Source organism: Leptonychotes weddellii, chromosome 6 (genome assembly GCF_054177405.1).
Source record: "Leptonychotes weddellii isolate Sample4059 chromosome 6, ASM5417740v2, whole genome shotgun sequence".
NCBI classification, from domain to species: domain Eukaryota; kingdom Metazoa; phylum Chordata; class Mammalia; order Carnivora; family Phocidae; genus Leptonychotes; species Leptonychotes weddellii.
In genome coordinates this window covers 124,553,851-124,566,655 of record NC_138374.1, presented here as the reverse complement: position 1 = coordinate 124,566,655, position 12,805 = coordinate 124,553,851, and the positions used below count along the sequence as shown (strand labels likewise).

Sequence of the window (12,805 nt, the reverse complement as noted above, 5' to 3'; positions counted from 1 at the left end):
GTGAAAAGTTAAGCCAGGACGCCTGGGTGGCTCAGTTGGTTAAGCGACTGCCTTCGGCTCAGGTCATGATCCTGGAGTCCCGGGATCGAGTCCCGCATCGGGCTCCCTGCTCGGCGGGGAGTCTGCTTCTCCCTCTGACCTTCCTCCCTCTCATGCTCTCTGTCTCTCATTCTCTCTCTCTCAAATAAATAAATAAAATTTTTAAAAAAAAAAAAAAAAGAAAAGAAAAGTTAAGCCAATGCCAAGCTATTGGGAACGTGTTGTCTACTGGATTTCAGAGAAGGTAAGGTAACTGATGTTTTTTCTCATTAAATCAACTGTTTGGCTGGTTGGCTGAATTGGTAATCAAACAGTTGCTCTGGGTCTATGAACGAATCATCTCATTTTTTTTAGGTCCTTTAATATTTTTTAAGGCTAATATTTGTATGTGCCTCAATCACACTGAAAGCTGTCTCCCCAGGATATTCCTGTTATCCTCGAGACAACCCTTAATTTAACTGTTACATATAAAATTTTGAGTAAAATAAAGAGCATCTACATTAAGGGAAAAAATTAAATGTAGCTACTGAGCTACCATATTTTGTTCTTACTTCTCAACTGTCTTATAAATCATGTAAATAAGTACAATAAACATTTATTGAGTGATTCCATAATACTTTGGATCTCCAGGTCCACCATTTGTGATGACACATAGAAGTTGGCCCGGGAAAGCTAAAAGTATGTCGTATGTCAAATGACGCCTTCCATCAAGTTTAGAGCATCATTTCTTTCTTGACATTACAACTTAGTGTAATGGCACTTGGCAGTATAGGTATTTCTGATATGACTTCTTTTGGCTAGCTCAGCATTCTTAAAAAATAAATAGTTTTTTCACTCTGTGATTGAAAGGGTTAAATAGTACCAATTCATTACCACTCACAAAAGGATTTATTTTGTTCCCATAAATCAGTTGTATTCCACATTTTTATTATTCCCTTGGGTGAGCTACTCCAATTGAAATCAATACAAGTGCAAGTGACACAATCAATCTAGATATTTGATTATGGATTGGAGATCCCCAGGTCTGCTTTTTTAGCCAGTTTCTTTCTGATTATCAACCCAAAAAACTATTCTTATTGGCACCTATGACTTATGAACATGTTTAAAAAGCAGATAATTTTCATTTGTATACTGATGATGGAAGCCTGCAGAATGAGCAGAGATTAAAAGGTCAAGACTTAAAATATGTAACTATAATGTTGTTAGTAAGCTGTCCCAATTTTTCAGTATTTTTCTTAACAAAATTAGCTTTAAAATAACTTTATTCTGTTTTAAAAAAATACGAATTAATACAATTGGTGGCTGTAAACTGCATTCTTAGGCTACATTAAGTAAGTGATTAACTACTTCTCATGACAGAGATGTTACCTGTTTTCACTCATTTATTTTAGAACTTAACCACACTAACTAGGTTAATAAGAAAACAGTTAAGGTGAATAAAATGCCTTTGAAGGGATTCAAGCTGGTTCTTTACATTTCCATAATTATCCAGGCTGAAAAGCCACCATCGAGGGATTTAAAAGAGAAAAACAGTTCAACTTTAAATTAGAGAGCAAAATTGATTAAGTTGTTGCTCAAGAGGGCAACATTTATATATCAAACTCTCTTTGCTTTACAAACAAATTTATATCTTATGATCCTTTACATATTGAATGCTTATTTTGGGACTCATGGTACCACATTATAGTTCTCTTGCCTCTGACTCTAGCCACCTGTTCGTTCTTAAACCAAATTTTTGCAAAGGCACAATTATACCATTTTGTAACTCATTTTCTTATATTTAGGATAAGGCAATATTTGGTACACTTATCTGATTATTTCCTTAAAATAAATTCCAAGGCAATATTAACACTACATTTTCTTCTTTCAGCAAATATGTCAGCCTCATTTAGCCTTTTAATTGTTTTCACTGAGATCTGTAGGAAAGAGGATGTTTTGTGTTTTTTTGCAAATTACCTCTGGAAGGCACATAAGTTTCAAAGTTTAAAAGAAGTCCTTCAGAAGCAGTTGAAACAGTAAATCCATCCTTCTTTCATCCAGAGTCTTTAATTATTCTTCAGTTACTCTTGTTAAGCCTTCAGAACAGCAGCTATCCCTGCAGTCAAAGCCATGCACTTGGATTTCCATCTACAAACTTCCTGGGCATGTGGAATTAGGGACTGTCTATAACAGATTTTTTCCCTGCTTCTTCCCTTTTCAGTAATTTGCATGTATAACTGCTGTATAATGAAAGCTATTCACAGCCTTGATGACAGAATAAGGTAGGGCTCTGTCAATACAGTGTTCTTTCCACATACACTGTTCCATTCTTTAAAAAGAGTTTACTCAAGAAAATCAATCTAGAAATTGGCAATGCCTCTCTTGGTACCGGAAGGCAGCACATTTTTAAAGAGGTAGTCGCTTTAATTATTCAATGCAGAGGTGAAACTTTTCTTTAAAGGGCCAGAGAGTAAATGTTTTACACCTTGCAGGCAATATGGCCTCTGCCATGACTACTCAGTTGTGCAGTCATAGTATGACAATACCTAGAATACAAATGTCTGTGTTCTAATAAAACTTTATTTACAAGAACAGGAAGCGGGCCAAATTTGACCTGTGGGCTGTAGTTTGTGGATCCCTGGTTTTATTATAATTTATTTATAAATTTAAATACAATTTATATATTTTCCTTGTGTATTTAACTCTTTCATGAGGCTTTTGATTTTCAAAAATTATGTATGCTAACTTAAAAAGTATGTAATATAGAAATGACAATGAATCCCACTCCCTATAAATAACCCGTGTCAACAAATGCAGAACATCATTTCCGTCCTCTCTCAATTCATTAGTGATTTCTTGGTAGCAAACAACAGAAACAAGTCTGGTTAATTAAGGCAAAAATGAATTATTACAAGAGAACTGAGCATTTCAAAAAGTTGTCAGGAAAGCTGGAGAGTCAGATTTGTGTGGAGACCACAATTAGCTTGGCCCAGACAAGCTTGGCCTCCCTCCCACCCCCGCCTCACCCTCCCCCACTCCCAGGGCAGCACAACCACTCAGTGGCCCTGGACAATTGCAGCTCTGCTTCTGCATTCTCAACAATTCTAGAGAATCTAGAGGAACCCCTAACTGACCTGAGTTATGGTTTCATTCCATCAAGCTTTGTAGTCCCCAGGTGGCAGCATCTAATTGGCAGCCCTGTAGTCAGTATCCACATGAGCTCTAGCTATCCTTGCTTTAAAAAAAAAATCCTAATTATATTTCTGATCATTTTCTTTGAATATATCTATCATCTTCTCTTTTGTTGTTATAATCTCTTGATTTTTTTTCTTATGCATTGATTATGATTATCTTAAGGCTTTCTATCATGCCATTGATTTTAATTTTTAGCTGTTTCTATTGTGTTTCTTACTTTTTCTAACTTTATTAGATACTTAATGATTTTTTTTCTAATTTCCAATTTGTTTTTCTGGCTTTGCAATATTCTTTTTCATTGTATAGTGAATATGCATCATTTTTCTCCCCCATAGCCGTGTGGTTACTTTGTCTTATTATGTTGGGATCGTTTCTTTTCTTTTGGCTATATGTATGTTATTTCTTCTTTAAAATTTATTTTGCTTATGCCTTGTATGGGCAGCTCTGTCCAGACTTTGGTCTTGTTCTGAGCATGGCCACTTCCTTTCCTTTCTGGTGCAAGTTAGTCCTCCCTCAACCTAAGCTTTGAGAACTGGGTGTTGTGATTAATGTCCTTGTCTGTAGCCTTGGGGTAGGGAGGGGAGGGAAAGGGAGCAAATTCAAAGATATGAATAAATGCATTGGGCCAAATTCTAGGGGATCTAGTTTCTCAGTCTCCTCTGAAATCCCATCAGATGTCTCTTATAGCAACCCCCACTCCATTTATTCATTTTCATCTCCCACTCCTAGTAACACCAGCTTCTTCCCCCAACTCAGCACAGAGGTCAGTAGAATGGCCACTCTTCCTATTTCTATGGACTCAACTCAGTTCATTTCCCTTCAGACTGGAGAAGACTAGTAAGAGTTCCGAGGATTTTCCTTGGTTTTTATTACTTACTCTAGGAGCAGAGTTAGGAACTGTGCTATGCTGAGCATAAATGTACCATATCTTCTTTTGTTGTGAGGTTTCAAAATTAATGTCGTTAATTTGTTCCTTTTCCTTTACACATTTGCTCCAGGATTTTCAGCTGTTTTTGTTAATACTATTATTTTTGTTCTCCTAGTTTTGGTTTTTTTTTTCCATTTTGAAAAGCATTTTGGAAAGGTAATTCTGTCATACTAATATATCCATTCTTATCCAAAAAAACATAAACTTTTGAAAGTTCACAATTTATGCCTAATTCTCTTTTCAGCAAGGTGATTCATTTCCACAGTTTGGAAACCGTAACACACAGACTCTAAGATAGTATAGGATTATCCTAACCTCCTGGTACTCACACTTGTGTAATCTCTTCCCCTAGCGTGTAGTCAAAACCTGTGGCTTGCCCCTATCCAATAGACTATGGCAGAGAAGGTAGGATGTTAGTTCTGTGACATTACATAAGATTGTAACACATCTTGCTGGGAGACTAGCTTCCTTGCTTTGATAAAGCAGGCAGCCATGTTGGGGAGACCCAATTGGAAAGAAATGAGGGCAATCTCTAGGCAACAACCAGCTAGCAACTGAGGGCCAATAACCTTCAGGAAACTGAGGCACTCAGTTCCAGTAGCCTGAAAAGAACAGAAAGCTATCAACAACTACCTGAGCTGGAGGTGATCCTTCCCCAGTAGAGCCTTGAGATGGGACTGTGGTCCCAGCCAACACCTCAATTGCAACCTTTTGAGATCCTAAGCAGAAGAGCCAGTAAAGTGTGTCCAGACCCCTGACCCACAGAAAGTATGAGATAAGAGATATATGTTGTTTTGAGCTGCTCAGCTTGTGGTGATGTCATTACAGAGCAGTAGATAACTAGTACAAGAACACAGGACGATGTGACGGCAGCGCATAAGGCAGACAGAAGTCACTACAGAACATGATATAATTCTCACCTGAAATTCATGTTCTCCTTTAATGGAGAATCTGTCTCAAGCATATATGTCTAACTAACTGAAAAGAAAATTGTAAGCATTTCGTTAAGAATTGGGGATAAGTTGCTCAGTGATCAATAATGATTGTTGAGCTATGCATTTGATCACGGTAGTACTAGAAGTTCAGCATGGTCTGTGTGTTTAGTAAGGCTGTCCTAGAATTCCAAAAGGAAACATCAGCTTCTGCTAATCAATTAGCAGTGTTCATGTCCAGTATTTACTCTGGAAGCTGTAGATCACTTTCCATGGTAGCATATTTTCCCAAATGGTAGCATATTTTCCCAAATAGCTCTTGGCTGATTGAGATAACGGCAGTAGTTTGTTCATTTGCGAAAGTAACACTTTGTCCAAATGGGGAAAATATAAATCAAAGTAGAAAAAAATCTGACTTTCCAGAGTATAACATAGTTGATGAAAATGGACCATGCTTCCCTATTTTACCACAATCATAACAAACCTCTTGATTTACTCTTGTGAAATCTATCTGCACACACACACACACACACACACACACAGTTCTTTTCTGATATTAATAAAATGAGATCCATTTAGGAAAACCTGACTGGTATATAAAGCAAAATTGATGAAAAGAAACCATGCTCCAAAGGACTTTTTTAAACGATATTTTAAATATTTGGAAGAGTAATTGTACAACATTAGCAATAGTCTTGCCCACACATTAAAAAACAAAACAAAACAAAAAATCCTCAGTATTTACAGAGCTCTTAATGCTCTGCATGATCACAGACTCAGGGCAGGGGTTTCTTAAGCATCTTTTGGTGAGTTGATGAAATATTCTATGGATTTATTCCCTGAAGTACAATTGTCATTCTAGCAGAGTGACCACTCTAAAGAGGAATCAAAGAAGCACAGCTTTTACTAGATGACAACTAATTAAAAATCACATTAGAGTAATTACAATAATGGTAAGAAATATGATGCATTAATAGAGCACTGTCCTTCTCAGGGTGCTGAGTCGCTCACAGGTTACTCATTTCTTTCTCTTTCAAAATGTTCTGTGGAGAAGACAGCTACGTCTTCTATAAATATTTCCTATGTTGGCAACAATTTAAGGCCAGGAATAGGTCTCTTTAACCATATGTTAACTTAAATAGGAACAAATACCCAGTGCCGTTCAGATCTCTGCCAAGGTGATATCTGTGATCATAATGGAGTTTGGAGGATGCACGTTTTGGGGAAATTATTTTGGGGAAAATAATTTGAAATAATAACTTTAGAAATAATAAATAAATGTAATTTAAATATTAACACATGCTATAGAGTGACCTAGAATTATTAGCTCACATTAAAGGCCTTATTCAGCACTTTGCCCAGATCTGCGGTTTGTCATTCCATGTCTTTTGATTTGGGGATTGGCAGAATCCTGTGATAATGACGTGGAGCTGCACAACACTAAAATTGAGACCTCAATACCAGGAAAATATAGCATTTTCTTTTTACAGCAAGAAGTGGGAAAATTAGTTAACACCTTTCCTACCTTAGGGTGTAATTGGATTCAGAAAAAGGCTAACTTAAAGCAGAACCAGGTCTGACATGGAAAATCCTCACAAGGTAACAAGAATCAATTTGGTTTGTTCACTGTCATTTCTCATTATAATCTTTGTCATGAGAATGGATTCATGTTGTGCCATTTTCTGTTCTTGTTACAATCTTTGTCACATGAATAAGATATCAAGATGTTAATGCCTGGCATACAGTCTTCTGTATGTGATGATACTGTACAAGACAACGCTGACCTTTGCAATATTATGTATTCTGATTGGTTGTTCATTTCACCTCTTTTCCACAAGTTAATAAGGCTGTAAAAAGGAGAGAACCGAAATGGCCAGCCAGTCAAATTATAGAATATTGAAAAGGTCAGAGCAGTACAGCACAGAGGAAAAAAAAAATTATGGAATATATGGTGCATTAAAATTCTTGTGACAATGATTATAACATGAATGGGAAAGGATACCTATTTATGTTATATCAATCTGGAGAACCCCATAGGACGATATTCCTGAGACAGCAATCATTTACGCATCCCTGGATCATATGTATCTATTTACACTGGTTTTTGCTTAAAAAAATAATTGTATAAAAAATATCCTACTATTCAACAAATAACATTAAATGTAAGATTTTTTAGCCTTAAAAAATGGGCATGAATGCTATTAACATTTTTGTAAGATTTCATATCTGAAGCTAAGAAAATGTTCTTTACAAGTAAAATCTGTTGGGCATAGATTTATGTTGGCTGTTTCCCAATTTAACACTTTTTTCTTCAGAATAAAGTAGAAAACTAGGACTGAATGAATTAACTTCTTAGAATGTAGAATATCCTGAGGCAGCATCCAGGAGTTTATTTGAAAATTTTATGTGATCTACACAAAACTTGTTTCTTTTTTCTGTTTGTTTTTTTGTTTTATTTATTTATTTATTTATTTTTTGCTTGTGATGTATGATGTTGGACAATATACAAAGGATCTCTCCTTCCCCTGTATCTTCAGTGGTGAGATTGAAAGGGAGAGAAATACTTATCAGAAATCCTGAAGTGATGGTTCTCTGATGTGCAAAATGACTACTCATTTTAAAAATTATTTTATGTATATTTAAATGTTTCTTATAGAACAATTTACCAGATTTTTTAGTCTGTAAAAATAGATCTGGTTTAAGAGTCCACTCTATACTTTCTGAAGATGCATTATTTCACAAAGAAACTAAACATTTTATAGCCCAAAGCTAGAGTTTGAAGGCATCATTATGTCAAAAGAGACCTAATTATTTTGGGAAACAGAGGAAATGAATTTTGATCATTACTTTAAGACTAGCTTGAACATGGATTAAATAACCCTAAAATGAGTTGTTCTACATGCTTAAGAAGAATCACCAGTGATTCCTGGGCCCTGCCTTCGAATAGTCTCATTTGGTAGGTCTGGAGTGGAACTCAGCTCTGTGGATTTTGATGAAGTATCACCATATGACTTTGATGTAGGTGGACCCTGGAACACTAGTGTAGATGACCCCATCTGCAAAGTGCTTAGTGTGACCCCCAGGTTAAAGTCCAGTGGTGCAGACCACAGCCAGAGAGGTGGAGGAGGGGAACTCTACTTCAAACTCAGTGCCTGGGGGCAGTGTGATGACAAGCTGTGGTTCCAGAACACAGGAGCTTAACTGGGCCTGCACCATCCACTTATACTTACAAATAGGGTCAGCGCCGAGGGTGACCAGACAGAAATGGGCACCTATGATAGGAAATGCTTATCATTTTAGCATTTTCTAGCTTGATCCTTGAGGCCGAACCAACGGGGCTGAATTTTCCAGCCCACTGAAAATAAAGTTTATGCAGTGAAAAGCAGTAAAGCGAGACCCTCTCAAGAGCGGGGGATCTGAGGACTTGCATTTTAAGAATTTTCCCCCAAGATCTCAGAACTCAAACTGGTCAAGTTCAAAGGAAGAAAGAGAAGACAGAACAAAGTGGAGAAAGAGCCCAAATCTGTGGATCTGGTTTTGGTTTTGAATCTGGGGGTTTGTGAGCTTTCCCGAGGGTTAAAATCCTGCCGGTTGCTCTAGGCCTATGAATGGAGCTGCATGTGAGCGGGGATTGGGGAGCATTGGACTCACTCAGCTGTGTGGTTCCTGGAGATACACAAGTTCTTTTTTGAGCTGAACAAAATGGTTATGTAATTGCATACTTCTCATAATTATTGAGTAATTATATACTTCTTATAATTACTGAGTAATCATTGTTCTATAACTAGAACTTAATGTTACAACTAATTGTATAATTACCATGTATTAATGTTATCTGGGAAACTTAGAATAAAGTGGTATTTAATATATTTGCCCCTGCCATGCCATTTTCAAAGCTAGCAACAGTGTTTGTTTTACAGCTAGAAATTTGCTTCAGAAACAAACAAAATATAAGGGAAAAAACCCTCACCAATATTAAAATCATAGATGTTAACTCCTTGTTCTTGCCTTGCACCTGGCTTAAAATTTGTAAAATTGTATTCTCTTGGCTTAATTTTAGAACTCTCATCGTTATTTTGCAATCTTCAATTTTTCGTAAGGTGTGCACTGTTACAGTATTTCAGACATTATGGGAACTTGAGGTCTTCAAATGCGGATAATGTAATTTTTCTTCAACAGTGCTTACCAGGGATTGAGAGTAAATCTGAACCAGATTTCTTGAGTGCAGGAACGATGTCTTGTACATCTTGAGCATATTGTTATCAGAACCTAGCAAAGCCTGCTCTCTGCATGCAGTTGGAGTCAATAATCTGTCTAATCAGGTTGACTAGTTACAAAGAACCTGTGAGCGTTAATAGAGTGTCATGTGGAAATGTCTTTTTGAGGCCACTTTTGAGGTTTCAGAACTTCTTGTTGATTATGTGTTCCACATAGACATCTGTGGTGTCTATTTCCATTTTAGGAACTTAAATCTCAAGCAGTAAACATATCTTTATTTTATTTTACTAAAACGGAATAGAAATTATCATCCCCATGTTTCAGCCCTTAAGTACCATTTATTCCCTTGGGAATAAACCCCTCCTTTATGCCAGTTTCAAGTTCAGAGTAATAAATTCTTGCATGACACTAGGGATTTCTTTTGGTTATGGAAAACACTTAACTTATACCTGTGTATTTTGCAGCAATAATTTTTTTCAGCTACATCCTTCTTCCCAGAGCTATTATAAGTATCTTTTTAAATTTTTTGTTTTTTTTTAAAGTCACTGTCTGCCTTACCCACATTTTATGAAAATGATCATAACTAGGTATGAGATCCTCTTTCACATCATTTGATCCTTTATTAATTATAGAGTTTGACGTATAACCTTATGGGACAATGACCTAGTGGTAACAGATGTGATTAATGTTGTTTTGTTCATTGAAAAAAATTAGAATTTTGATTAATATACATGTTGGGTGGGAGAGAGGGAAAATGTAATAGGTAGGTAATTGCTACAGAGGAAGTAAAATACAGAGTGTATAATTCTTAATCACTTGCTAGATGTAAATGTTTGTGTGGAACATATCAATTGTATTACAGCAAAAGCAGTCACACTTCCTAGTTGCTGTAGATGAATACCTGTTATATGTTGGGTAATGTGAAGAAATGATCTCACTTAATCTTCACAGTAACATTGCAATCAAAATATTATCATTCCCAGCTCACAGATGAAAAACATGAGGTTCAGACATACTGAGTAACTTAGCAAAGAGCACACTTTTCAAGAATGATAAGGACAGGCTCAGATGCAGAACTTTCTGACAACCAAATTCATGTACTTTTCATTGCACCATATTCTGCTACAAAACTGTGTCAAAATATATTTTTGCTAAATATTGCAACTATTAAATTCTGTTTACCATACAATGCAAGATCATTATCGGTATGTGGCCATCTTTTAATTTTTAAACATTCAACCAATAAAGATTGTATCATTATCTGGAAATACTGCAAATATTCTTTCCCCTTAAAGTCCAACACCATGTGTGTTTTTTATTCATTTGCCTATATTTGTAGAATTTGTGTGGGGGAGATTAAAGGGATGTACAGCAAAAGTGTTTTGGCAAAGAAAAAAGGCTATTTGAGGTAAATATTACTATTCTGCATGACTCTTCTGTGTTTTAGGCATAATGACTAAATTTTACTAAATTTCAGCAATATTCTGAAAAATTCACCTCATGTAAACTTTTCAGGGAGGCGTCGAATGTAGACAATGAAATAAATGTTAGGGCAGGATTTTCAGTTATAATCTTTTCCTTGTTTTAAGCCTAATTTCTGACTCTTCTGAACCTTGAATGTAATTCATTTGTGTGGGAGAGGGAGATCAAACCCTATTACTGAGCAGCAGAATTTTTCTGTATCTTAGACATGCTCTATTTGAGAATGGGTTTGCTCAAGTTTTAGAAGGATGGTGGTGGTGGTGGAGCTCAGTGACGGTACATTGATGGTGATCCTTGTACACAGTCAGGCAGTCTCTGTGGTTTGGCATAGAGCTAAAAACAGATCTTCTGATCCAAGTAGACACAGACTGCTTTTCAGCATATTCTGGCCAATTCCGATTTAAAGAGGTAATAGGAAAGCATTGTACCTACCTCTCAAGGAAAACAAGCAACAATCACCCAAATTGATAACACATGAAGTATCTGCCATGTATAATTTGAATATACTATTTATATCCAAAACCACTCTAGATGGGGGAAAGAGTGTGATTTCCTTCAGTTTGTACATCATATAAAATCCAAGGATGAAAAAAAAACCCTCAAACAATTGTAAATAATCCATCATGGGATATTTAATATGTCCGTGTCGAAGTTTCCCTTACATGCATGATACTTGTGAACAGCTTCACTCTTAGAATAACAGTTCAGTTATTTTGATCACTATGATGAATGAATGAACTCTTAAATATACACTAATTTTCAAAATTTTCCTTTTTTATCAGCAGATAATAACTACACTCTTCTGAATGGCACACAAGCCATGCACCGTGGTGAAGAGACCAACCGTTGGGTACTCATCAAGGGCTTGGTTCCTTTTACTAACTATACTGTACAAGTGAATGTTTCAAATAGCCAAGGCAGCTTGATGAGTGATCCTGTAACATTTGCAATGCCACCAGGGGGTAAGTCTATGAACAACTTGGCTACATAGATTTATATAAATGCTCTACTACTAAGTCTCCACTGAGTGCTTGTTTATTGTGAAAATTAATTTTTTTTTTTTAGAACTTAGAAGCTTAATCGTATTTCTGGTCGTTTGGGTTGTGGTTGTTTTGTTTGGTTGAGACCCTTTTATTGATTTTTTTATTGTTCTGTTGAGACCACTTTCATCTTGCACTGTGTGTATGCAAAGGTATATATCATACATATGTATCTCTTGCTTTGCATGTTAAAAAGACTGGGAAATTTTTTTTTGTTTGAGACTTCATTTAAATCCAAAACTTGTATTTTCAGTTTGAGCTTTGGTTCTCCTTCCTGGTTTTTTGAAGAACCTTATATATCTATACCTTTCCATTTGCCAAAAAAAGGGCAGTGTGCAGCAATAGAAAAGGAAAGCCACTCACACCACTGGAAAAACGCCTTTAACTTCCATGTCCTAATGATTAGAGTTCAATAGTGTCACTTTTATACTTGAAATGTGATACAGCCAAGATATTTTAACTATCTGTATAAATAACTGATTTAACTTATTTAGAATTATTATTTTGATCTGAAGTCAACCCCACCCTTGTTTTAACTGTTGGTGGGACTAATTGCTAAGAAGAAAACTCCCTGTTAGATTGGTATGGACAGCCCTTGAACAAAAAAGCATGCCTCAAAATAGTAAGATCGTGATTCTCGATGGAGAGTTCAGGAATGTCAGTTTTCTGAAAATACTAAAGGCATAGGACTCCAAACCCAATGGCTGTCTTGTAGCTCAGCTTCAAACACCAGTGTGCTCTGGACTAGGGGAGAATGTCGCTATGTTGTTAAACAGCAGGACTGGATAAATACCTCTCCCACCACAAAGGGTATAAGAGCAGTAAAAACCTCATCACGAGAGGACAATGAAGAGTTAATCTGTGGTTTGTGTAGACGGCTTCTCCCAAGGAAAGATTTAATACCTGCTGTATCATGAAAACCCCTCACTGTTATCTACCTTTCATGACATTATAAGACTTAATGAATAGATGTTTACCAAAACACCTGAAAC

General features: G+C 36.2%; 1 protein-coding gene across 1 annotated transcript in view; it reads left to right on the top strand.

Moving 5' to 3' along the window:
- USH2A (usherin) overlaps positions 1 to 12,805 on the top strand; it is a 602,856-nt gene that overhangs the window by 325,555 nt on the left and 264,496 nt on the right. Inside the window, exon 28 of the mRNA XM_081823209.1 lies at positions 11,556 to 11,735. Coding sequence (XP_081679335.1) covers positions 11,556 to 11,735 — 180 coding nt within the window. The remainder of the gene's footprint in view (positions 1 to 11,555; positions 11,736 to 12,805) is intronic.